Source organism: Natrix helvetica (assembly GCF_964273705.1).
Source record: "Natrix helvetica genome assembly, chromosome: 1".
In the NCBI taxonomy this organism is placed as follows: domain Eukaryota; kingdom Metazoa; phylum Chordata; class Lepidosauria; order Squamata; family Natricidae; genus Natrix; species Natrix helvetica.
Window position 1 is genome coordinate 9,874,223 of NC_138548.1, and position 22,865 is coordinate 9,897,087.

General features: G+C 48.9%; 1 protein-coding gene across 2 annotated transcripts in view; it reads right to left on the reverse strand.

The window, feature by feature from the left end:
• Window positions 1-1,998: 1,998 nt before the first annotated feature.
• Window positions 1,999-22,865, reverse strand: part of LOC309394889 (granulocyte colony-stimulating factor receptor-like) — a 64,349-nt gene continuing 43,482 nt past the window's right edge. For both annotated transcript variants that reach the window (XM_081958560.1, XM_081958559.1), the window contains exons 13-16: window positions 20,300-20,443; window positions 18,423-18,516; window positions 12,088-12,169; window positions 1,999-2,900 (exon numbers count right to left, since the gene is read on the reverse strand). In XM_081958560.1, the coding sequence (XP_081814686.1) occupies window positions 2,373-2,900; window positions 12,088-12,169; window positions 18,423-18,516; window positions 20,300-20,443 (848 nt within the window). In that variant the 3' untranslated portion in view covers window positions 1,999-2,372. The remainder of the gene's footprint in view (window positions 2,901-12,087; window positions 12,170-18,422; window positions 18,517-20,299; window positions 20,444-22,865) is intronic.

Below are 22,865 nucleotides of genomic sequence, written 5' to 3' on the forward strand. Positions count from 1 at the left end.
TGTATTGTATTGTATTAAAAGGGTTCCCAATCTGGCACCCAGTAAATGGGTGAAACTATAAATCCCATTCTGTCCGGCTATGCTCTTCACCCGCACCCAGTTTGTGTCCAATACAGATAGTCCTCAACTTACGCCTGTAATTGAGCCCAGAATTATGGTTGTATAAGTCATTAAATGGGTCATTACATAAATTGACCTGATTTTATGGCATTTCTATGGCGGATATTTAGTGAATTTGGCAGTCACTGAGCAAATACCATAGTCATTAAATGAATCCATTGTCTACCGTGGATATATATATATATATATTTGTGTTATATTTGTGTTATATTTGTACTGATAAATAAATAAAGGGAGACTAGTATAGATCTATTTCGAGCTAATTAGCTCTCATCAGCTACCCATATTTGTACTGATAAATAAATAAAGGGAGACTAGTATAGATCTATTTCGAGCTAATTAGCTGTCATCAGCTAGCCATATTTGTACTGATAAATAAATAAAGGGAGACTAATATATATATATATATATATATATATATATATATATATATATATATATATATATATATATATATATATATATATATATATATATATATATATATATATATATATATATATATATATATATATATATATATATATATCAGAAACTGTAAATAAGCACCAGTTTCCAGAAAAAAATACCTAATAAATCATGGCCATGTGTCTGTGGGACTCCAGGCCAGAAATCTTAATTTTTCCACCCTGGAGACTGTAGAAAAATCCTTAAAGGTTGAGTAATTCATTTGGAGTTTCTTCCTTTTTTTTCTTTCCTCTTTCTCTTGGAAAATCTGTCACTTTGAACCGTAATTCCGCTTCAAAAAAAGACGAGAAAAAGTGCCCGCAAACCCATATTACAGGTAGTCCTCAACTCATGACCACAACGGAGCCCGACATTTCTGTTGCAAAGTGAGACATTTGCGAAGTGAGCTTTGCCCCATGTTACGACTTTTCTTAATACAATAGCAGAGTTGGAAGGGACCTTGGAGGTCTTCTAGTCCAACCCCCTGCCTAGGCAGGAAACCCTATACCGTTTCAGACAAATGGCTATCCAACATCTTCTTAAAAGACTTCCAGTGTTGGGGCATTCACAACTTCTGGAGGCAGGTAGTTCCACTGGTTAACTGTTTTCCCTGTCAGGAAATTTCTCCTAAGTTGCTTCTCTCCTTGATTAGTTTCCACCCGTTGCTTTTTCTAGTGCCTTCTGATGCTTTAGAGAATACTTGGACTCCCTCTTCTTTATGGAAGCCCCTCAAATACTGGAAGATTGCAGTTGTTCAGTGAATCACTGCAGTGGATAGGTGAGTAACGCGGTCGTTAAATGAATCTGGTTTCCCCATTGACTTGGCTTGTCAGAAGGTCGTAAAAGGAGATCACGTGATAAATACGAGTCGGTTGCCAATCGTCTGAATTTTGATCCCGTGACCATGGGAATGCTGTAATGGTTGCATGAAAAAAAAGTCCCTTTTATCGGTGATGCTGTAACTTCGAACAGTCGCTAAACGAACTGCTGTAAGTTAAGGACTACCTGTACTTCGTCTGAAGTTCACACTCATCCAACCCACCACCCCGTGTCAATTAAATCCTGGCCAGCTAAAGTTGCTAGCAGAGATGCTTTTTAAAAACTTTGCTCTTTATTCGAGGCACTACTGTTCACACGGCGATATTGGCGACCAACAAAATTCCAAAGCTGACATGCTAAATGAAAAATTACACGCACCTCTCCCCAAATCTTTAAAGAGGCAAGGCCTTTGGACTCTGCTGCTGGAGAAGACTCCTGCACTGAGTCCTTGGACTGCAAGGCCATCCAACCGGTCAGTCCTGGAGGAGATCAACCCTGACTGCTCTTTTAGAAGGCCAGATCATGAAGGTGAGACTCAAATCCTTTGGCCACCTAATGAGAAGGAAGGACTCCCTGGAGAAGAGCCTCATGCTGGGAAAGATGAAGGGCAAAAGAAGAAGGGGACGACAGAGAATGAGGGGGCTGGATGGAGTCCCTGAAGCAGCAGGCGTGAGCTTAAATGGACTCCCGGGATGGTAGAGGACAGGAAGGCCTGGAGGAATGTTGTCCATGGGATCACGATGGGTCAGACACGACTTCGCAACTAACAACAACAACGACAACAAAAGAGGCGAGCTTTTTAGCAGCTCCAATCAGCGAAAAGGTTCTCTTAAAACTTCCCAAACAGTGAATTCTTGCCGTGTGAAATTCTTCCCGCCTGGTTGAAAACGGGACCGCTGTGAGGATCCTCGGGAGAAGGATTTTTGCACAGGCCAACTTCTGAGCTGGCTGCGATCGGAAGTCTTACGAGATCTGTTTGCAGTGGGTTAGGGGTGGGAGTGGGACTTCTCCAGCGAGTGCAGCTCTCCATCCACAGTCACCAGACTAACCAAGAGTGGGAACTCCCCCACGGATTCAATGGTTGCCCTCTTGTAGGACTTGACATCTAATAAAGTCTCGTAGGTCAAGTTCTGAACCCAGAACTGTTGGTTGAATGGGGATTCGGGCTGCGTTTTGGCCAGATCCCACCAACTGGACCAGGTGCAAGGAGGGGCACTCCAGGTGTCGCCTGGTCCTTGGCTGCTTTTGATCACCAACACCCGGGAGTATTCCACCTCACTCCAAGCGGCCAGGGATTTCTGGAGCTGCTGGCCTTCGGTCTCCTGTGACACTATCCCGTTTATGGTCACGGGGACGACCTTCTGCAAAGCCTTGGGAGGCTCCACCGGCCATGGCGGCTTTCCAAGGAAGAGTTCCGGATCCTCAGGTTGAGGAGGAAACACCTGGATGAGGTCACTGATGGTCACTCCAAGGTAAGCCTGGCTCCATTTCTCATTGCCACGAGAAGTGAAGTCCTAAGGGGTGGAGATCAGTGAGGAGAGGAGGGCAGGGCGGGGGAGAAGAAGAGAGGGAAAGGAGAGGAGGAGAGGAGGGAAGGAAGGGGATGGGAGAAGGAGAAGGAATGGGGGGGGAGAGAAGAAAAGAGGAGGGGAGAGGAGGGCAGGGGGGAAGGGATGTGATGTGATGGGAGAAGAGGAGGGAAGGGGAGGGGAAGAGGGGAGGGAAGAAAAGAGGAGAGAAAGGGAGGGATGGGATAGGAGGAGGGCAGGGGGCAGGTGAGGAGGAGAGGGGGGAAGGAATGGGATGTGATGGGAGAAGGGAAGGGGAGAGGAAGAGGGAAGGGGAGAGAAGAGGAGAGAAGGGGAGGGGGGAATGGGAGGGGAAGACAGGAAGGGAGAGAAGGGGAGAGGAGCGGAGGGGGGAAGGGAGGGGATGGGAGAAGGGGAAGGAAGGGGGGGAGAGAAGAAAAGAGAGGGGAGAGGAGGGCAGGGGGAAGGGATGGGATGTGATAGGAGAAGAGGAGGGAGGAAGAGGGGAGGGAAGAAAAGAGGAGAGAAGGGGAGGGATGGGATAGGAGGAGGGCAGGGGAGAGGTGAGGAGGAGAGCGGGGAAGGAATGGGATGTGATGGGAGAAAGGAAGGGGAGAGGAAGAGGGAAGGGGAGAGAAGAGGAGAGAAGGGGAGGGGGGAAGGGGAGGGGAAGACAGGAGGGGAGAGAAGGGGAGAGGAGGGGAGGGGGGAAGGAAGGGGATGGGAGAAGGGGATGGAAGGGGGAGAGAAGAAAAGAGGAGGGGAGAGGAGGGCAGGGGGGAAGGGATGGGATGTGATGGGAGAAGAGGAGGGGAGGGGAGGGGAGGGGAGGGGAAGAGGGGAGGGAAGAAAAGAGGAGAGAAGGGGAGGGATGGGATAGGAGGAGGGCAGGGGAGAGGTGAGGAGGAGAGGGGGGAAGGAATGGGATGTGATGGGAGAAGGGAAGGGGAGGGCAAGAGGGAAAGGGAGAGAAGAGTAGAGAAGGGGAGGGGGGAAGGGGAGAGAAGGGGAGAGGAGGGGAGGAGGGGAGAGAAGAAAAGGAGAGGGGAGAGGAGGGGAGGGGGAAGGGAGGGGAGAGGTGGGGAGGAGGGGAGGGGAGAGAAGAAAAGAGAAGAAAAGAGAAGGGGAGGGGGATGGGATGGGATGGGAGAAGGGGAGGACAGGGGAGAAGTAAAGAGAGGAGGAGTGAGGATAGTAGAGTAGAGGAGAGGAGTGGAGGGAAGAGAAGAGAAGAGAAGAAGATCATGTTTAAGGTAGATGTACAGGTAGTCCCACATTTGAGCCCAAAATTTCTGCTCTTAAGTGAGACATTTGTTAAGTGAGTTTTGCCCCATTTTACAACTTTTCTTGCCCCAGTCGTCAAGTGAGTCACTGCCGTTCATAAATTAGTTACACGGTTGTAAAGTTGTAAAGATGCCCAGGGGAATCACATGAGCTGGGATACGGCAGCCGCCATAAATACGAACCCGTTGCCGGGCATCCAAGTGCAAATCCCGTGACCATGGGAATGCTGCAAGTCGTAAGTGTGAAAAACGGTCACGTCAGTTTCGGTGCCATTGTAACTTTGAACAGTCACTAAATGAACTGTTGTAAGTCAAGGACAACCTGTATCGGCACCAACAATGGAAACAACTAGTCCTCAACTTACCACCACAATTGAGCCCAACATTTCTGCCGCTAAGCAAGGCAATTGCTAAGAGAGCTTTGCCCCAATTTACGACCTTTATTGCCACATTTGTTAAGCGGATCATTGCAGTTATTAAGTTAGTAACATGGTCGTTAAGTGAACCCGGTTTCCCCTGGACTTCGCTTGTAAGGTCGCAAAAGCTGATTACAGGTAGTCCTCAACTTACAACAGCTTGTTGAGTGCCTGCCCAAAATTACAACGGCAGTGTAAAAAGAGAGTTATGACCATTTTTCACGCTTACGACCTTTGCAGCATCCTCCAGTCACGTGATCAAAATTCAGTCACTCGGCAACTGACTCACATTTATGACGGTTGCAGTGTCCCAGAGTCATGTGATCCTCTTTTGCGACCTTCTGACGAGCAAAGTCCATGGGGAAGCCAGATTCGCTTAACAACCGTGTCACTAACACAACAGCCACAGTGATTCACTTAACAACGGTAGCAAGTAAAATGGTGAAACAAGTCAAAATTCACTGAACCAATATTGCGCTTAGCAATGAAAACTTTGGGCTCTAATCATTGGTTAGAGAACAGGAGTAACGAATGAAAGTAGAATATATATATTATTTATCAGCACAAATACAACACAAACATAACAAAGGCAACATTAAAAATAAAAATATGGTTTTCTGCCTGGATGGTCTCCTGTAGTGAGCCAATAGACAGAAAGGGGGAGTAGTGAGTTCCCTCCCATATTTGGGCATACCAAGGGTTGTAACACAAATACATACCTATTTCCCTGGCTCAGCTGATAAAGGAGGAGAGCCTGTGGCTTAGTGGCTAAGATATCTGCCTAATATGTATACAGCCCAGGTTCAAATCCCAGTAAGGGTATGGCTAGCTGATGAGAGCTAAATAGCTTGAAATAGATCTATACTAGTCTCCCTTTATTTATTTATCAGCACAATACAACATATATATATATATATATATATATATATATATATATATATATATATATATATATATATATATATATATATATATATATATATATATATATATATATATATATATATATATAAATATAAATATAAATATAAATATAAATATAAATATAAATAAATAAAGGGGGAGTAGTGAGCTCCCTCCCATATTTGGGCATACCAGGGGTTGTAACACAAATACATACATACATACATACATACATACATACATACACACATACACACATACATACATACACACACACACACACACGTATGTATTTGTGTTATACATACCTATTTCCCTGGCTCAGCTGATAAGGAGGAGACCCTGTGGCTTAGTGGCTAATACATCTGCCTAATATGTAATACAGCCCAGGTGAGCTGTTGGTGGACTCTGACAGCAATGAACACGATGGGACTGCTCTGGAGGCTGAGGAAGACTCTGGGGGTTGTTCAGAGTCAGAGCAGGGTCTAGAGAAGCCTGTTGGTCACCAGATGGCGTCTGAGTCAGGGAGCAGTGAGGAGGAACAGAGGGAGGCTGTCCCTGACGTGCGTATGCGTAGGGCTGAGAAGAGGAGGGAGCAGCTTTGGAAAAAGGCTCATAGAAGGAAATAACAAAGAGGTGGCTACTGATTGGCCCCTCCCAGAGAGCTTATAGGTGGGGCCACGGGAGGGGAATTTTGCAGGAAACAACAGTTTACTAATCCAGGTGTAGCGAAAGTTTGCAGAATTCCGTGAGTTCAGCCCTTGTTTTCCTAGAGATAATTTTCTGGGCTCCTAGCCAAGGGGTTGCTTATCTCCCTCCTTAGTCGTGGCAGACAGCCAAGCCGGCGTCAGTATAAATTAGAGGCTTGGGACAGAACAGTTTGTTTCCTGCCTTTTAAAACAGATTTACATATAATCTATAATGGAGCAGCTTCGTGCCGAAGACGCGCAGCTGACGCAACAGGCAGCTGCGCTGGCTGCCCAGGTGGCTCAGCTCCAAGTTCACACTGCTCAATCATCGCCTCGGAGGAAATGCCCGGTTGCGGTGCCTGATAAATTCGATGGCAACCAAGCCATGTTTCCGGGTTTTTTGGGGACAATGCCAGCTGTTTATCAGTTTGAGAGAAGAGGATTTCCCCACTGAACAAGATGAAGTGGGATTTCTGATTAGCCTGCTCTCCGGCTCTGCAGCTCGTTGGGATACCCCACTGTTGGTCCAGGCTAGCCCTCTGCTGGATGACTTCAGGGGGTTCGGTGACCACCTCAGGCTAATGTATGAGGACCCCATTAAAAAGAAGACAGCTATCTGACATCTGAAGACTCTGAAGCAGGGCCGGGGTTCCTTGCAGGATTTGAATTGGAATGAGGCAGCCCTCATGGACACATTTCAGGATGGGTTGTCGGAAGAATTGCAGGATGAACTGGTGCGTGTGGATAGGCCACCAACTTTCAACACACTGGTTCACCTGTGTCTCCGGATTGATGCTCGGTTGCAGAGGTGGTGAAGTCGCCGCACGTCCCAGGAGAACAGGGTGGTTCTGGAATTAGGTGCAGCCAAACCCCGCTCGTCAATAACGGAGAAAGACAGACGGCACTCAGGGGGGTTGTGTTTTTATTGTGGAGAACCTGGGCACATGGCAGCCTTTTGCCCCAAGAAGGGACGAGGGGCATCAGTTACTGGACCTACCCCCCAGCCCCAGAACATTTTGTCGGGAAACGCCCCCAAACCCAATATAAGGGAGACCTTGGGTCGGGCACACACCAATTCAGAGCCATGCTGAGAGACAGTGACTTGCGGGCCTCCCCGACACCTGATCCTGGCATCACGAATAGTCTCATCCAGTAGCCCACAGGGGATTCCGGTCCATGCTCTGGTTGACTCCGGGGCTACCACGAACTTCATGGATGAGGCATTTGCAACCAAGTATGCAGTCCCTCTGTGTCTGGTAGATCCTCCTATGCTTGTGGAAACCATTGACGGCGGGGTGCTTCAGTCTGGGCCTATCAAGGCCGTCATGCAACCCTTGCGCCTGGTCATCGGGCTCATGAGGAAACCATCCAGTTCTACATTACCTCTGGCCTCATGGCATTTGCCCATGGTCTTGGGCTTGGCTTAGCTTTGGGCGCACGACCCACAGATCTACTGGTCCCAGAACCTTGTCACTTTTCCAGCCTTGCAATGTGTGGACCACACCCGTCATGTCTGTGCAGGCCAGCTGCTGAGTCCACCCGGGGTGTCCTTGCCTTCCAACATATCAGATTTTGCAGACATGTAAGAAGTAGACCAATTGTCACCGAACTGGCCATATGATTGCCCCATCGATTTGATTCCGGACGCGCTGCTCCCCGTGGGTCGTTTGTATTCGATGTCAGACCTGGAGTTGGCCGTATTGTGGGACTTTGTGGACAAAAACCTAGCTCGGGGTTTTATCCGACCCTCGTCTTCGCCACTGTCTGCCATGGTCTTGTTCGTCAAAAAGAAGACTGGAGATTTGAGACTCCATAAACTTAATTCTATCACGGTGCGCAATCGCTATCCTCTGCCCTTTATTCCTGAACTGTTGGAGTGGCTCAGATAGGATACGGTTTTCACGAAATTGGATCTGCGTGGAACCTGCAATCTTGTCCGGATCCGGCCCAGGGATGAATAGAAGATGGCATTCGGCACCAGGTATGGCATTTTGAGTATACAGTCATGCCTTTTGGGCTGACCAATGCCCCTGCAGTCTTCCAACATTTTATGAACCAGGACCTTTTGGACCAGATTGTTGTTATTTATCTCGATGACATTTTAATTTACTCGTCCTCCCGGGAGAGTCATCGGCAGCACCTATGCCTGATCCTACAACGGCTCCGTGAGAATCGCTTGTATGCGAAACTGGAGAAGTGCCAGTTTTGGCAGTCCACCATTGAGTTCCTGGGGCATCGTATCTCTCCCGAAGGCATTGCGATGGAGCAGGGCAAGGTGGAGTCTTTGCATAGTTGGCAACCTCCTCGGAGAGTGAAGGATGTCCAGCGACTCCTCGGGTTTGCCAACTACTATCGGACCTTTACCCCGGCTTTGCTTCCCCGACTGCGCCCCTCACTCGGCTCCTGCAGAAAAAAGTTCCGTTTCACTGGAATGCCCCTGAGCACCACGCCTTCCAGGCCTTGAAGCAGGCCTTCATGAAAGAGCCCATATTGAAGCATCCTGACCCCCACCGTCCATTCGTAGTGGAGGCGGATGCATCAGATATCGCTGTGGGAGCGGTGTTACTTCAGGCTCACGCTTCCAGCGGTACCTTTTTCCCTTGCACTTAATATTTGTGGAAACTCAATTCTTCCGAGAGCAATTATACCATTTGGGAGAAGGAGTTACTAGCCATTAAGGTGGCATTTGAGGCCTGGAGGCATCATCTAGAGGGCGCCAGACATCAAATTGAAGTCCGGACGGACCATAGGAATTTGGAATTTTTGAAGACCGTACAAAAATTGAATCAGCACCAGATCCGGTGGTCCCTTTTCTTTGCACGGTTCAACTTCTGTGTGACATACATCCCCAGTGCGCGCAACCAAAGGGCGGATGCCCTATCGTGGAAACCCGAGTATTCTTGTACCAAAGACCAGATTCCACCCCAAACAGTTTTGCCCATAGAGTCCTTCTCCGCGGTTCACGAGCCTGTGGACTTACAGCCTCAGATACGGGAAGCGCAGTGGATGACAATTGGGTGGAACAACGGAAGGCAGAGGTGGGGTCTGTCTCCCCATGGACATTCACCGATGAACTCTTGTGGTACCGAGACAGACTCTATGTGCCAGTGGGGCCACTTCGGGGACTTATTCTATCCCGGTGCCATGATAATCCTGCGGCGGGGCACTTCAGCCTCTTCAAGACCTTGAACCTGGTCTCCCGTACCTTCTGGTGGCCCCGATTACGACATGACGTACAATCTTACGTCACATCTTGTGTACGGTGTCGGCAAGGCAAGTCAGTGACGGGAGCCCCCCCCCAGGGCTTCTCCAGCCATTGCTGACACTCGAGAGACCATGGGGGGCCATTTCTATGGACTTTCTGATGGACTTGCCTCTGTCTTCTGGATTTACCACGGTGTTTGTAGTGGTAGACATGCTGACGAAGATGGCGCAGTTTATCCCGTGTCGGAGATTACCAACAGCCTGTGCCACCGCCCGCATGTTTATCCAACATGTGTTCAGGTTGCACACCCTACCTGACAGGGTCGTGTCGGACAGAGGAACGCAATTTACAGCCCAGTTTTGGAAAGGGCTGATGAAGGCCTTGGATGTACAAATCTGCTTGTTCTCAGCGCACCATCCAGAAACCGACGGAGGGACAGAGAAAGTGATTGGGATCTTGGAGCAGTACCTGCACTGTTTTGTGAACCAGCAGCAAAATGATTGGATGGACTACCTGGCAGTGGCGGAGTTTGCGTTCAATAACTCACAGCACACATCCACGCAGACGACGCCCTTCTTGGCCGATATAGGGTATCATCCTCGGTTCTTTCCCCTCACACCCATCAACTCACCGGTCCCCGCAGCTAAGGACTTTCTGTCGGAACTACAGGCGGTCCATCAAGTGGTGCGAAGCCAAGGAGGACTATAAGAGAGTCGTGGACAGGTCTCGGCGCACGACGCCGGCATTGACTGTGGGGGATCGAGTGTGGCTGTCCACTAGATACCTTCCATCAGACCATCAAGAAGTTAGACCACCGTTACCTTGGCCAGTTTCCTGTTGAAGCAGTCATCAATCCGGTTGCCTATCGCCTGACATTGTCATGTTGGATGCGAGTCCATCCGGTCTTTCATCGATCTCTCCTTGTTCCTGAATGGCCGGCTTGTCTTCTTCACCAACCATATCAGCCCCAGCCAGAACCTCGTGACAATGAGGAGCCGCCTGAGTACGAAGTTGCCAGTATCTAAGATTTCCGATGGCTGAAAGGACGGTTCCAATAGCTGGTTGAAGGGAAGGGCGATGGGCCGGAGGATGTTACCTGGGAGGATGCGACCTCCATGCACGCACCTGCTTTGGTGCAGGCCTTCCATGAGCAATTCCCATCTAGGCCACACCCTGAGCGTCAGACCCAGGGGAATGGCCCTGCAGTGAGGGATAGTGTTGTGGCCCAACAGCAGCCAGCTGAGTTGTTGGCGGACTCTGACAGCGATGAACATTATGGGTCTGCCCTGGAAGCTGAGGAAGACCCTGGGGGGTGTTCAGAGTCAGAGCAGGGACTAGAGAGGCCTGTTGGTCACCAGATGGCGTCTGAGTCAGGGAGCAGTGAGGAGGACAGAGGGAGGCTGTCCCTGACATGCGTATGCGTAGGGCTGAGAAGAGGAGGGAGCAGCTTTGGAAAAAGGCTCATAGAAGGAAATAGCAAACAGGTGGCTACTGATTGGCCCCTCCCAGAGAGCTTATAGGTGGGGCGACGGGAGGGGAATTTTGCAGGAAACAACAGTTTGCTAATCCAGGTGTAGCGAAAGTTTGCAGAATTCCGTGAGTTCATGCCTTGTTTTCCTAGAGATAATTTTCTGGGTTCCTAGCAAAGGGGTTGCAAAGGGGTTGCATATATATATATATATATATATATATATATATATATATATATATATATATATATATGTGTGTGTGTGTGTGTGTGTGTGTGTGTGTGTGTGTGTGTGTGTGTGTGTGTGTGTGTGTGTGTGTGTGTGTGTGTGTGTGTGTGTGTGTGTGTGTGTGTGTGTGTGTGTGTATGTATGTGTGTATGTATGTAACCATGACAATGGTACACGAGTTGGAAGTGTGAAAAATGATCACACGTCCTTTTTCCAATGGCACTATAACTTCAGACGGTCACTAAATGAATGGTTGTCAGTCAAGGACTACCTATAATTTTCCACCTGATGGATGGGCCTGATCCATATTGTCTCTGGTTGTTAAGAGAGGTGATGGTTTTGGGGTCATGCAGCCAAACTGACACCATCCATCTCTGGATAAATGTTGGCAAGCTCAGGCCAAGATCTTAATGTGATGGAATTTCTTAAAACAACAAGAGAAAACTGAGCATGCCCAGTAGCTGTAGAACAGGGGCTACTGGGGAGGCAGAAAAACACGCTGGCTGAGGCATTCTGGGGGTTGAAGTCCACAAATGCCAGCTGCGGCATTCTGGGGGTTGAAGTCCACAAATGCCAGTTAAGGAATTCTGGGAGTTAAAGTCCACAAATGCCAGTTGAGGCATTCTGGGGGTTGAAGTCCATAAATACCAGCTCAGGCATTTTGACAGTTGAAGTCCACAAATGCCAGCTGAGGCATTCTGGGGGTTGAAGTCCACAAATGCCAGCTGAGGAATTCTGGGAGTTGAAGTCCACAAATGCCAGCTGAGCCATTCTGGGGGGTAAAGTCCACAAATGCCAGCTGAGGAATTCTGGGAGTTAAAGTCCACAAATACCAGCTGAGGCATTCTGGGAGTTAAAGTCCACAAATGATGCCTGAGACATTCTCGGAATTGAAGTCTACCCATCTTAAAATTGCATTCCAGGTTGTCTTTTTTCCTGGTGAAAACACCAGCTGCCCCTTCCCCTGAGGCTCACTTACCAGGCACATGTTCTGTGGTATCCAAGTAGCCAAATTGCTTTTTCTTGGATCTGGAATCTGTGGCCATAGGTACTTCCGAAGTCTGAAAATTAAACAGGGAAAACCACAACCTGTAAATAAGAAGAACTCAGCAATCCTTTTGCGTTTTGTAAAAACAGCAAGAAGCTCTTCATTATCCATTTGAAAAGGGAAACAAGATGAATTTCAAAAGAATCAAGATGATAATTTTGAGAAACCAGGATACAGCAGTGTATCAATGCCTTAGTCTTTCTTCTACAGGTAGTCCTGGACCTACGACCGCTTGCTTAGCAACGGTTCAAAGTGATCATAGACCTTAAAAGGGCTATTTGGTTATATCTCCCCCCCCCAACCTCACAGTCATGTGATTGGATTTTGGGTGCTTAACGACCAATTTGCATTTACAGCGGTTTGCAGCATCCCAGTCACGTGACTGCAATTTACAATATTTGCTGGAAAGAGGTGTTTACTTTGAGTTTCTGCCCAAAAACGCCCCCTAGCAAACAAGGGGCTTGTTAATTTGCTTTGTGACTGTCACGTTCGCTTAATGACTGACTCACAAAAGGTCATAAAATCAGGCGTGGTCACATCAGAGGTGGTATTCAGCAGGTTCAGACCAGTTCTGGAGAACCGGTAGCGGAAATTTTGAGTTGTTTGGAGAACCGGTAAATACCACTTCTGAGTGGTCCCGCCCCCATCTCTTCTCTGCCTCCCGAGTCCCAGCTGATCAGCAGGAAAAGGGGATTTTACAGTAACTTAGCTGAGGGTCGTTTTATCCAAATGTTTTATATTGCTTTTAGGGGGTTCTGGGAAGGGGGGGGATAACCAGGCCGGGAGGGAAGCCAGTGCCAGACGAACAGGTGAGTCCAGGAGGGAAGTGAGCGGGGTGGTGGGGGGGAGAGGGAACAAGTTATTCCAGTAGAGGGTTGTTTTATCACAACGGTCGCGGGGAGGGGGGGATGCGAGGACAAGAGAAGATCACAAGGTCGGTTGGGAGACCGTGGCTGCTGGCTACGCCCGGTCGTTTGTACCAACCCCCGCAACCTAGGTGGTCGGGAACTACAGAGACAGGGCCTGCGGCTGATGCTTTGCAATGCAAGGTCCGTGACCAACAAGGCCCCCCTCATTAATGAGTTGATCTCTGAGGGGGAGCTGGACCTTGCAGGAACAACGGAGACCTGGTTGGGTCACGAGGGTGGTTTACCCCTCATGGAAATGTGCCCACCGGGTTTCCGTGCATTCCATCAGCCTCGGGCCCTGGGTAAGGGTGGAGGGGTGGCGGTAGTTATACGGGACTGTCTAGAGCCGAGGGAGTTCACTGTTCCTCAGATACCCGGGTGTGAGTCACTAGGTGTGAGATGGGGCCCAGGGAGGCAGTGGGGTCTGCTGATTGTATACTTGGCTCCTCGCTATACGTCAGCAGCCCTGCCCGAGCTCCTCGAGCTGATCTCGGAGACGGCGGTGGAGATCCCCAAACTTTCGGTTATGGGGGATTTCAACCTGCTGTCAGCGGGAGCAGCATCCGAGGTGGCTCGGGAGTTTATGGCTTCCATGACAGCCATGGGCCTGACCCAACTAATTCAGGGCCCCACACACGAAGGTGGCCACACACTGGACCTTGTTTTTGTATCTGAGCAGTGGACGAGTGATCTGGGAATAGGGGATTTAGATATTATTCCCCTGTCATGGTCAGATCACTCATGTCTCCGGCTAGACTTCCCTGGCGCTACCCCCCACCGCGAGGAGGCAGAGCCAGTTTGTCCAAGCTGGTACCGCCCCAAGCACCTGATGGAACCGGATAGGTTCCAGACGGAGCTTGGGCCACTACCTGTAGCCCTGACCCGCGCTCGGTCGGAGGACCTAGTGGCTGCCTGGAATAGGGTGACGGCTGGGGCCTTGGACCAGGTTGAGCCTTTGCGACCTCTCCTACGGCAGCGACCCACCCGGGCTCCCTGGTATACCGAGGAGTTGAGGGTGATGAAGCGCCATAGGAGACGTCTAGAGAGCAGGTGGAGGTCCTCACGCTCCGAGTCTGACCGAGCACAGGTAAGAGCCTATTTACGGACCTACCTTGTGGCATTGAGAGCGGCCAAACGCAGACATTGTGCCACTCTCATTGCATCTGCGGATAACCGCCCTGCCACCTTGTTTAGGGTGACCCGCTCCCTCTTGTCGCAAGAGATGCGGGGGGCACCCTTACAGGGAAGAGCAGAGGAGTTTGGGGAATATCTACAGAACAAAGTCGCTCAGATCCGAAGCGGATGGGCCTCCTCCAGTGGACTGGACGGGCCGTCAACAGCGAGTCTTGTGAGTCCACTCTGGGAGGAGTTTGACTCTGTTGCCCCCGAGGACTTAGACAGGTTGCATGGACGGCTGCGACCCACCACATGTTCAATGGACCCGTGTCCCTCCTGGCTGGTACTGGCATCCTGGGAGGTGACACGAGGCTGGCTTCTGGGCCTGGTGAACGCCTCATTGGGTGAGGGATCCTTACCAACTGCCTTGAAAGAGGCGGTGGTGAGGCCCTTACTCAAGAGGCCTTCACTTGACCCAATGGAGCTAGCTAATTATTGTCCAGTCTCCAACCTTCCCTTCCTGGCGAAGGTTGTTGAGAATGTGGTGGCGCAGCAATTTCCACGTCACCTCGATGAATCCGACTATCTAGACCCACGCCAGTCCGGCTTCCGACCCGGTCACAGCACAGAGACAGCTTTGGTCGCGTTGGTTGATGATCTCTGGAGGGCCAGAGATAGAGGTTGTTCCTCTATCCTGGTCCTATTAGACCGCTCAGCGGCTTTTGATACCATCGACCATGGTATCCTATTGCGCCGGCTGGAGGGGATGGGAGTCGGAGGCACCGTTTTACGGTGGTTCGGCTCTTACCTCTCCGGCAGGATGCAATATGTGTTGACAGGGGGGCAGAGATCGACCCTGAGGCCAATCTCTTGTGGGGTGCCGCAGGGGTCGGTTCTCTCGCCCCTTCTGTTCAATGCATATGTGAAGCCGCTGGGCGAGATCATCCGTGGTTTTGGGGTTGAATATCATCTGTACGCTGATGATACCCAGCTGTACATCTCAACCCCAAGCCACCCCAACGAGGCTGTCGAAGTGATGTCCCGGTGTTTGGAAGCCGTCGGGGTCTGGATGGGGGACAACAGACTCAAACTCAACCCTTCCAAGACTGAGTGGCTGTGGCTACCGGCACCTCGGTTCAGCCAGCTGACCCCATCACTGGCCATAGGGGACGAGCAATTGCCCCCTGTGGAACGGGCGCGCAATTTGGGCGTCCTCCTAGATGCCCGGCTGTCAATGGATGACCATGTGGCAGCCGTGGCAAGGGGGGCATTCCACCAGGTTCGCCTGGTGCGCCAATTGCGCCCCCTACTGGACCGGGATGCCCTACGCACAGTCACTCACTGGTGACGTCTCGCCTAGACTACTGTAATGCTCTCTACATGGGGCTTCCCTTGGGACGCGCCTGGAGACTGCAGCTAGTCCAGAACGCGGCCGCGCGGGTAGTCATGGGGAGTACCAGATACTCCCACGTAACACCACTCCTGCGCGAGCTGCACTGGCTGCCTGTGGTTTTTCGGGTGCGTTTCAAGGTTCTGATCACCATCTTTAAAGCGCTCCATGGCACAGGACCTAGTTACTTGCGGGATCGCATCCTCCCACATACATCCCTGCGGCCAATTCGCTCTCACAGGGAGGGGCTTCTCCAGGTGCCGTCCACTAGGCAATGCCAGCGGGTGGCGCCAAGGAATAGGGCCTTCTCTGTGATGGGCCCAACCCTCTGGAATGACCTCCCCCCCGACATTAGAACCACCACGGACTTCCGCTCCTTCCGACAAAAATTGAAGACTCACCTGTTCCGATTAGCTGGCCTGGCATAATTATAATTGTTATAACTGTTACCTCCTGGAAATATACTTCTAACTGGTATTTTAAGGGTATTGTTTTAAATTTAATTGATTTTAGGGTTTTAAAGTTATATTTATATTCTTGCTGTACAGTTCTTTTAATTCGTTTAACCTCCTCCATATTTATATTTATTCACTTATTTATCTGTTTATCTATTTAATGAATTTTACTGTGGATGATGTATTTGTTGTGTGGAGTGTACACCGCCCCGAGTCCCTTTTGGGAGAGGGGGCGGTCTAGAAGTGCGAAGAAATAATAATAATAATAATAATAATAATAATAATAATAATAATAATAATAATAATAATAATAATAATAATAATAAGCCATACCCACAGAACTGGTAGTAAAAAATTTTGAATCCCACCGCTGGGTCACATGATGGCTCAATAATGGTAATAAATTGAGGGCTATATATAGATTTTTAATTCCTTCCAATATAAGCATTGATGACGCATTGCATCCTAATTGGGTCCACATTTACAATTAAAGTCTTTTCTCTGTGTGTTTAGCATGCTTATTAAAAATAAAAGCCAACACAGTTCTAGGCTGCATCAACAGAGGGATGGAATCAAGATCACGTGAAGTGTTAATACCACTTTATAATGCCTTGGTAAGGCCACACTTGGAATATTTGCATTCAGTTCTGGTCGCCACGATGTAAAAAAGATGTGGAGACTCTAAAAAGAGTGCAGAGAAGAGCAACAAAAATGATTAGGGAACTGGAGACTAAAACGTATGAAGAACGGTTGCAGGAACTGGGTATGTCTAGCTTAAGAGAAAGAAGGACTAGGGGAGACATGATAGCAGTCTTCCAATATCTCAGGGGTTGCCACAAAGAAGAGGGAGTCAAACTATTCTCCAAAGCACTTGCCACTCTCATCTTCCCCAGGTGGGTGAGGAAAATTGGAGTTAAGACTTGAGTAGAATTTTGGGCTCAATTGCAGTCCTAAGTCGAGGACCAGCTGTATGCTTCCCATCAGCACATCCTTTGATTTAGCTAACAGAAACATGAACGGCTGATAAGATTTATAAAGAAAATGTCTTTTTTATAATCTGTTCCTATTTTAAAATCGTTTCCTTGTGCTTGCTGGGGTGTCCAAGATCTCCTGCAGAAATTCATTAACAGTTTATAATGGTTTTCGGGGCCAATTTTCTCTTCCTTTTGTTTTTCTTCTCTTCCCATTTTCTGAGGTCATGTTGGCCTTTTAACCCCGTTGCCTAGATTTTCAGCTTTTATCCAACTCCCCCCTCCCAAATAATGATTTTGTACTATTTTTGAAACTATTAAGAAACACAAATGAGTCAATAGGCTTTGTACACAGATTTAAATCATTCCCAATCCTTCACTCTAATCTTAAAGAGAGCTGAAATCGTTGTCTATCTTATCCTCGGGATGTTAAGTTTTCTGCTCTAAAGGAAGGGGGCTTGAAATATCACCCCAATTTTTTAAAAGGTACATATATAGGTTGCAAGTGCATTTTGTCCTAATATATTTTTGTTAAACATTTGTGCCGGTTCCCAATTCCTGCATCCTAAAAAGAAACCCAATGCAGAATCTACACATATGAATTCTAGCACACTATAGAAGTTTCCTTTGGTAGCTCCATCCACAAAGACACAGACCCCATCTCATAGCCCAATAAGCCCCACCCCTGACTCCTCCCTTTCTCCTGTTAAAGATCTACTTGGTGGATAGATGATGATATAGAGATTATAGATAAAGACAGAGAGATAGATAGGTAGATAGGTAGGTAGGTAGGTAGGTAGGTAGGTAGGTAGGTAGGAAGGAAGATAGGTAGGTAGGTAGGTAGGTAGGTAGGTAGGTAGATGATATAGAAGATAGATATACAAGTGATAAACAGATGCATGATAGATAATAGAAAAATGATATATGATATCAGATGGTAGATGATGGCTACATGAGAGAGATAGACATGACATAGACAGACAGACAGGCAGGCAGGCAGATAGGTGGGCAGACATACATGCAGACAGAGGCAGGCAGACAGACAGATAGATGAGAGAGAGATGATAGAAATGGATGGATGGATGGATGGACGGACAGGCAGATGGACAGACAGACAGAGAAAGAGGCAGGCAAACAGACAGATGAGAGAGAAAGAGATAGATAGAGATAGATAGATAGATAGATAGATAGATAGATAGATAGATAGATAGATAGATAGATAGATGATAGATAGATAGATAAACAGATAGACAGATAGACAGACAGATAGACAGACAGACAAACGGACAGACAGATAGATAGATAGATAGATAGATAGATAGATAGATAGATAGATAGATAGATAGATAGATAGATATGGATGGGCGGGCAGGGAGGCAGAGGGAATGACAACGATAAAGTGAAAACACTGTACTTATTGACATACAATCGATGTCTGGAAACGCAGACCAGAGTTCCCGCAAGGAGAATGATGAACCCTATGCAAAAAACTGAGATCAGGATTTCAACTTCCCCGTAGTCTGGATTAAAAGAGAAAAGAAGGTTTAGGCAAAAGAGCATTTCAACAACCCCCATTAAAAAAAAAAGATATAGGTTTTCATTTACACAACACACTCAAACCAGGGTAAAATAGGAGATGGTTGGATTCTGGTCTCAGCAGGCTGTGTGAACAGGCCCACTGTTAAGCCGTCATTGGGTTGCAGACGTTGGATGTTTGACAATTCAGGTTTGTGTATCTGGCTTGGGGTAAAACGTTTTGTGTGAATGTCACCAAGCTGGAAGATTGCAGAGTGGCCAGAAAAAAATGATTCTGGTTCATTCTTAGATTGCCATTTTGTGCAGTGTTTCCCAATCTTGGCAACTTTAAGATATATGGACTCCAACTCCCAGAATTCATCAGTCTCTCTGTCATCTGTCTGTCTGTCTGTCTGTCTGTCTGTCTGTCTGTCTGTCTGTCTGTCTGTCTGTCTGTCTGTCTGTCTGTCTGTCTCTATCTATCTATCTATCATCTATCTATCTATCTATCTATCTATCTATCTATCTATCTATCTATCTATCTATCTATCTATCTATCTATCTATCTTGTCTGTCTGTCTGTCTATCTTATCTAATATATCTGTCATCTATAACTGACTGACTGCCTATCTCTCCGTCTATCCATCCATCCATCCATCCATCTATCCATCCATCCATCCATCCATCCATCCATCCATCCATCCATCCACCCACCCACCCACCCACCCACCCACCCACCCACCCACCCATCTATCTCTCTATCTCTCTATCTCTATCTATCTATCTATCTATCTATCTATCTATCTATCTATCTATCTATCTATCTATCTATCTATCTATCTATCATCTATATCTGCCTGCTTGCCTTTCTCTGCATCCATCCATCTATCCATCCATCCATCTCTCTTATCTATCTGTCATCTATAACTGCCTGCCTGCCTATCTCTCTCTCTCCACCCACCCACCCACTCACCTATCATTTATCTGTCTGTAATCTATGCTTGCCTGCCTGCCTATATCTACCTACCTACCTACAATCTAATCTAATCTAATCTAATCTAATCTAATCTAATCTAATCTAATCTAATCTAATCTAATCTAATCTAATCTAATCTAATCTAATCTAATCCCATCGAATCTAATCTGTCATCCATCCTGCCTGTCTATCCATACATCTACCTTTCCATACCTATCTATCATCAATCTATGTCTGTCTGTCTGTCTGTCTGTCTGTCTGTCTGTCTGTCTGTCTGATTTATATAGCTGCCCATGTCATATATATATAACTCTATGGGCTTGCAGACAATGACACATTATAAAAATGTACTCCAGATCAGCGGTCACCAACCGGTGGTCTGCGGACCATTAATGGTCCATGAGAAACTTTTGGTCGTCCGCAGAAAAATCATTTGCATTTTTTACATTGCACTAAGTACTATTTATCTTTTTTAAAAAATTCGTATTGGTGGTCTGCAGGAGTTAAAATGATGAATGTAGAGGTCCCTGAGGTCTGAAAGGTTGGCGACCCCTGCTCCAGATCATATTACGTACCAAGTATGTGTGCCCACCACTCGCAAAAATGGAGCAGTGTGTGCTCCCCCGCTAAGTGCGTATGTGGACCTGCCTCCCCCTGCTTCCACAGCCCAGTTCTGAATGGGCCGCGGTCCGGTAGTGATCCACGGTCCAGGGATGGGTGACCCCTGACATATAGGATCCCCTCATGGCCTCCCACCCACTCTGAGCTGCCTTGAACCATGGCTTATCCAGACGGCAGCAAACAATCCTCACCGTAGTTCTTGGTGCGGATGGACAGCATGGATCCTCTGGTGCTGCCCCCTTCATTGGCCGTCACCATGTAGACCCTGACGGTTGAGCCGGGTGCCAAGGCGTTGATGACGTAGCGATGAACCGAGCTGTCGAGCACCACAGCCCCTGGAAGAGAAGAAGCAGGGAGAGGCCAGACCCACAGTCGCAAAGACGCCCTTGACTTTGGCACTGCAATCTCTTCAGGTCTTTAAACACAGACAGTCCTCGACGTACGACCAGAACAGAGCCCAACATTTCTGCTGCTAAGAGACACAGATACTCTGGAAGTTTCAGCCCACTTGACAAGCTTTTCGGCCACGGTTGTTGAGTGAATCACTGCAGCAGTTAAGCTAGGAACAGCAATTTCAAAGTAAAATCTGGCTCCCCCCCCCCGATTGATTTGGCGTGTCAGAAAGTCGCAAAAAGGAGATCACATGACTCTGGGATATTGCAACTGTCACTTTTTGGTTCTTTTTCACCCTCTCTGATGCCTCTGGAGGGCAAAAAAACGCCCAACACGCAAAGTTCGGGAATGGATTTCTGGTTTGTGTGTTGGGATGTTTTTCGGCCTCCGGAGGCTTCAGGGAAGGCTCCCGAAGGCTCTGGGGAAGCCTCCCAAAGGCCCCGGAGAAGACTACTGAAGGCTCCAGAGGGAGAAAAACAGCCCAACGGGCAATTCGGAAGTCCGTTCCTGAACTTCTGGTTTGCGTGTTGGGCCATTTTTTGCCCTCTCTCAGCTCCAAGAAAGTTGTGAGTGCATGCGCATGGCAGCAAGGGGGGGAAGGTTGTCACGTGGCCATGCGCAGGGCACAGGAAGACATTAAATCATGGGGGTGGGCATGCGAGCGCGCACAATAATGCACAGGTGTGCTTTTGGCACCCAAGGTGAAAAAGGCTCGCCATCACTGCACTAGGGCTTATTTTAGGGGGAAAATCCATTTTCAGGGTGATCAGCCTGAATGGTTCCGGATTCTTTTCTTGTCGGTTCGCTCACGGATGCCCTTCGGGCGCAAACGCGCTTCAGCTGCACATGCAAATGCGCAGTAGTGAAAAATGGCTTCTGCGCATGTGCAGAAACAAAAAAAAACATGATGGCGGTGCCTATCGCATCGCCGATAGAACCAGTTTGGGGGCACCTGGGTGGCCGCGTTACTACCTACTCAGCCGAACCGATCCCAACCAGTAGGAACCCACCTCTGTGACTGGGTGACCCACCCACCCGGCATGCGCACAAGAGGCGGCAAGTGCCCAGGGACCGATGGTATCCAGCAGCAGCTGCAGCTCGCCGGTCCCTTGGTCGGCGTACTCTGGGGCTACGCAGCCCGCTGCGGGAGGCTCATCTTTGTGGCACTGGCAGCAGATGGAGGCAGAGGTGCGGGGTGGAAGGCAGGTTGTGGGAAACCCGAGAGACACAAAGACCATCCTCTCTCAGCTGCCCGTCCTCTCCGGCCCACTGAGCCTCAGCTTTCCCGTTGCCTGTGCAGCGCATCCAAATCTGGTTGATTCACCGCCTCCTATGCTGGCCATGCCTGCCCCCCTTCACTAGTGCTTATTTTTGAGGTAGGGCTTATATTAGGTGCACACGGTAAAATCAGGCTAGGCCTTATTTTGGGGGCTAGGTCTTATTTTCAGGGAGACACGGTATATGGTTGTGCATTGCCTTCCACGTTCTGCCCCTTACCTCTTTCCCATCATGTTCGTGGTTTAGCTAAGTCAGTGATGGCGAACCTATGGCACGCGTGCCACAAGTGGCACGCAGAGCCATTTGTCAGGGCACGCAAGTCGCTGCCCTGTCAGCTGGCCAGCGCGCATGCGCATGCTGGCCAGCTGAGTTCACCTTTTTAAAAGCTATTTTTCGCCTTCCCCAGGCTCCAGAGGCTTTATAGGAGCCTGGGGAGGGTGAAAAGAGCCTCCCCCGCTCCCCCGGAGGCTTCAGGGACTTCCAGGTTGCTCGGAGGGTCGTTTTAAGCATTCCGAAGGCTTCAGGGAAGCCTCCGGACGGTCCCTGAAGCCTTTGGAGCGTTTAAAACGAGCAACCTGGAAGTCACTTCCAGTTTGCTTGGAGGGTGGTTTTAAGTGCTCCGAAGGCGTCAGGGAAGCCTCCGGACGGTCCCTGAAGCCTCCGGGGGAGCGGGGGAGGCTCTTTTCACCCTCCCCAGGCTCCTATAAAGCCTCTGGAGCCTGGGGAGGGCAAAAAAAACATATAAAAATGGGGGGGGGGGCGTTGTGCGCGCATGCGCACTGGGGGATTGCGCATTGCATTATGGGCGCGGCACGCCCACACACGACCCCCCCGCACTCCCCCCACTTGTGGCACGCGAGCCAAAAAAGGTTAGCCATCGCTGAGCTAAGTCGAGCGTGGCGTCATATACATTTAAGAAAGAAATAAAACGAGAGGGATAAAATTACAGGAGCCCCCCAGTTTGATTTCTGAGCCCTTCATGAGCATCCATCCCAGATTCAACAGCTGGAACTCTCCTCCTATTGTGGCCTGCCAGTGACCAGGGGAGCTGGCAGCAGAATCGGACAATGAGGAGGTTGGGCAGGA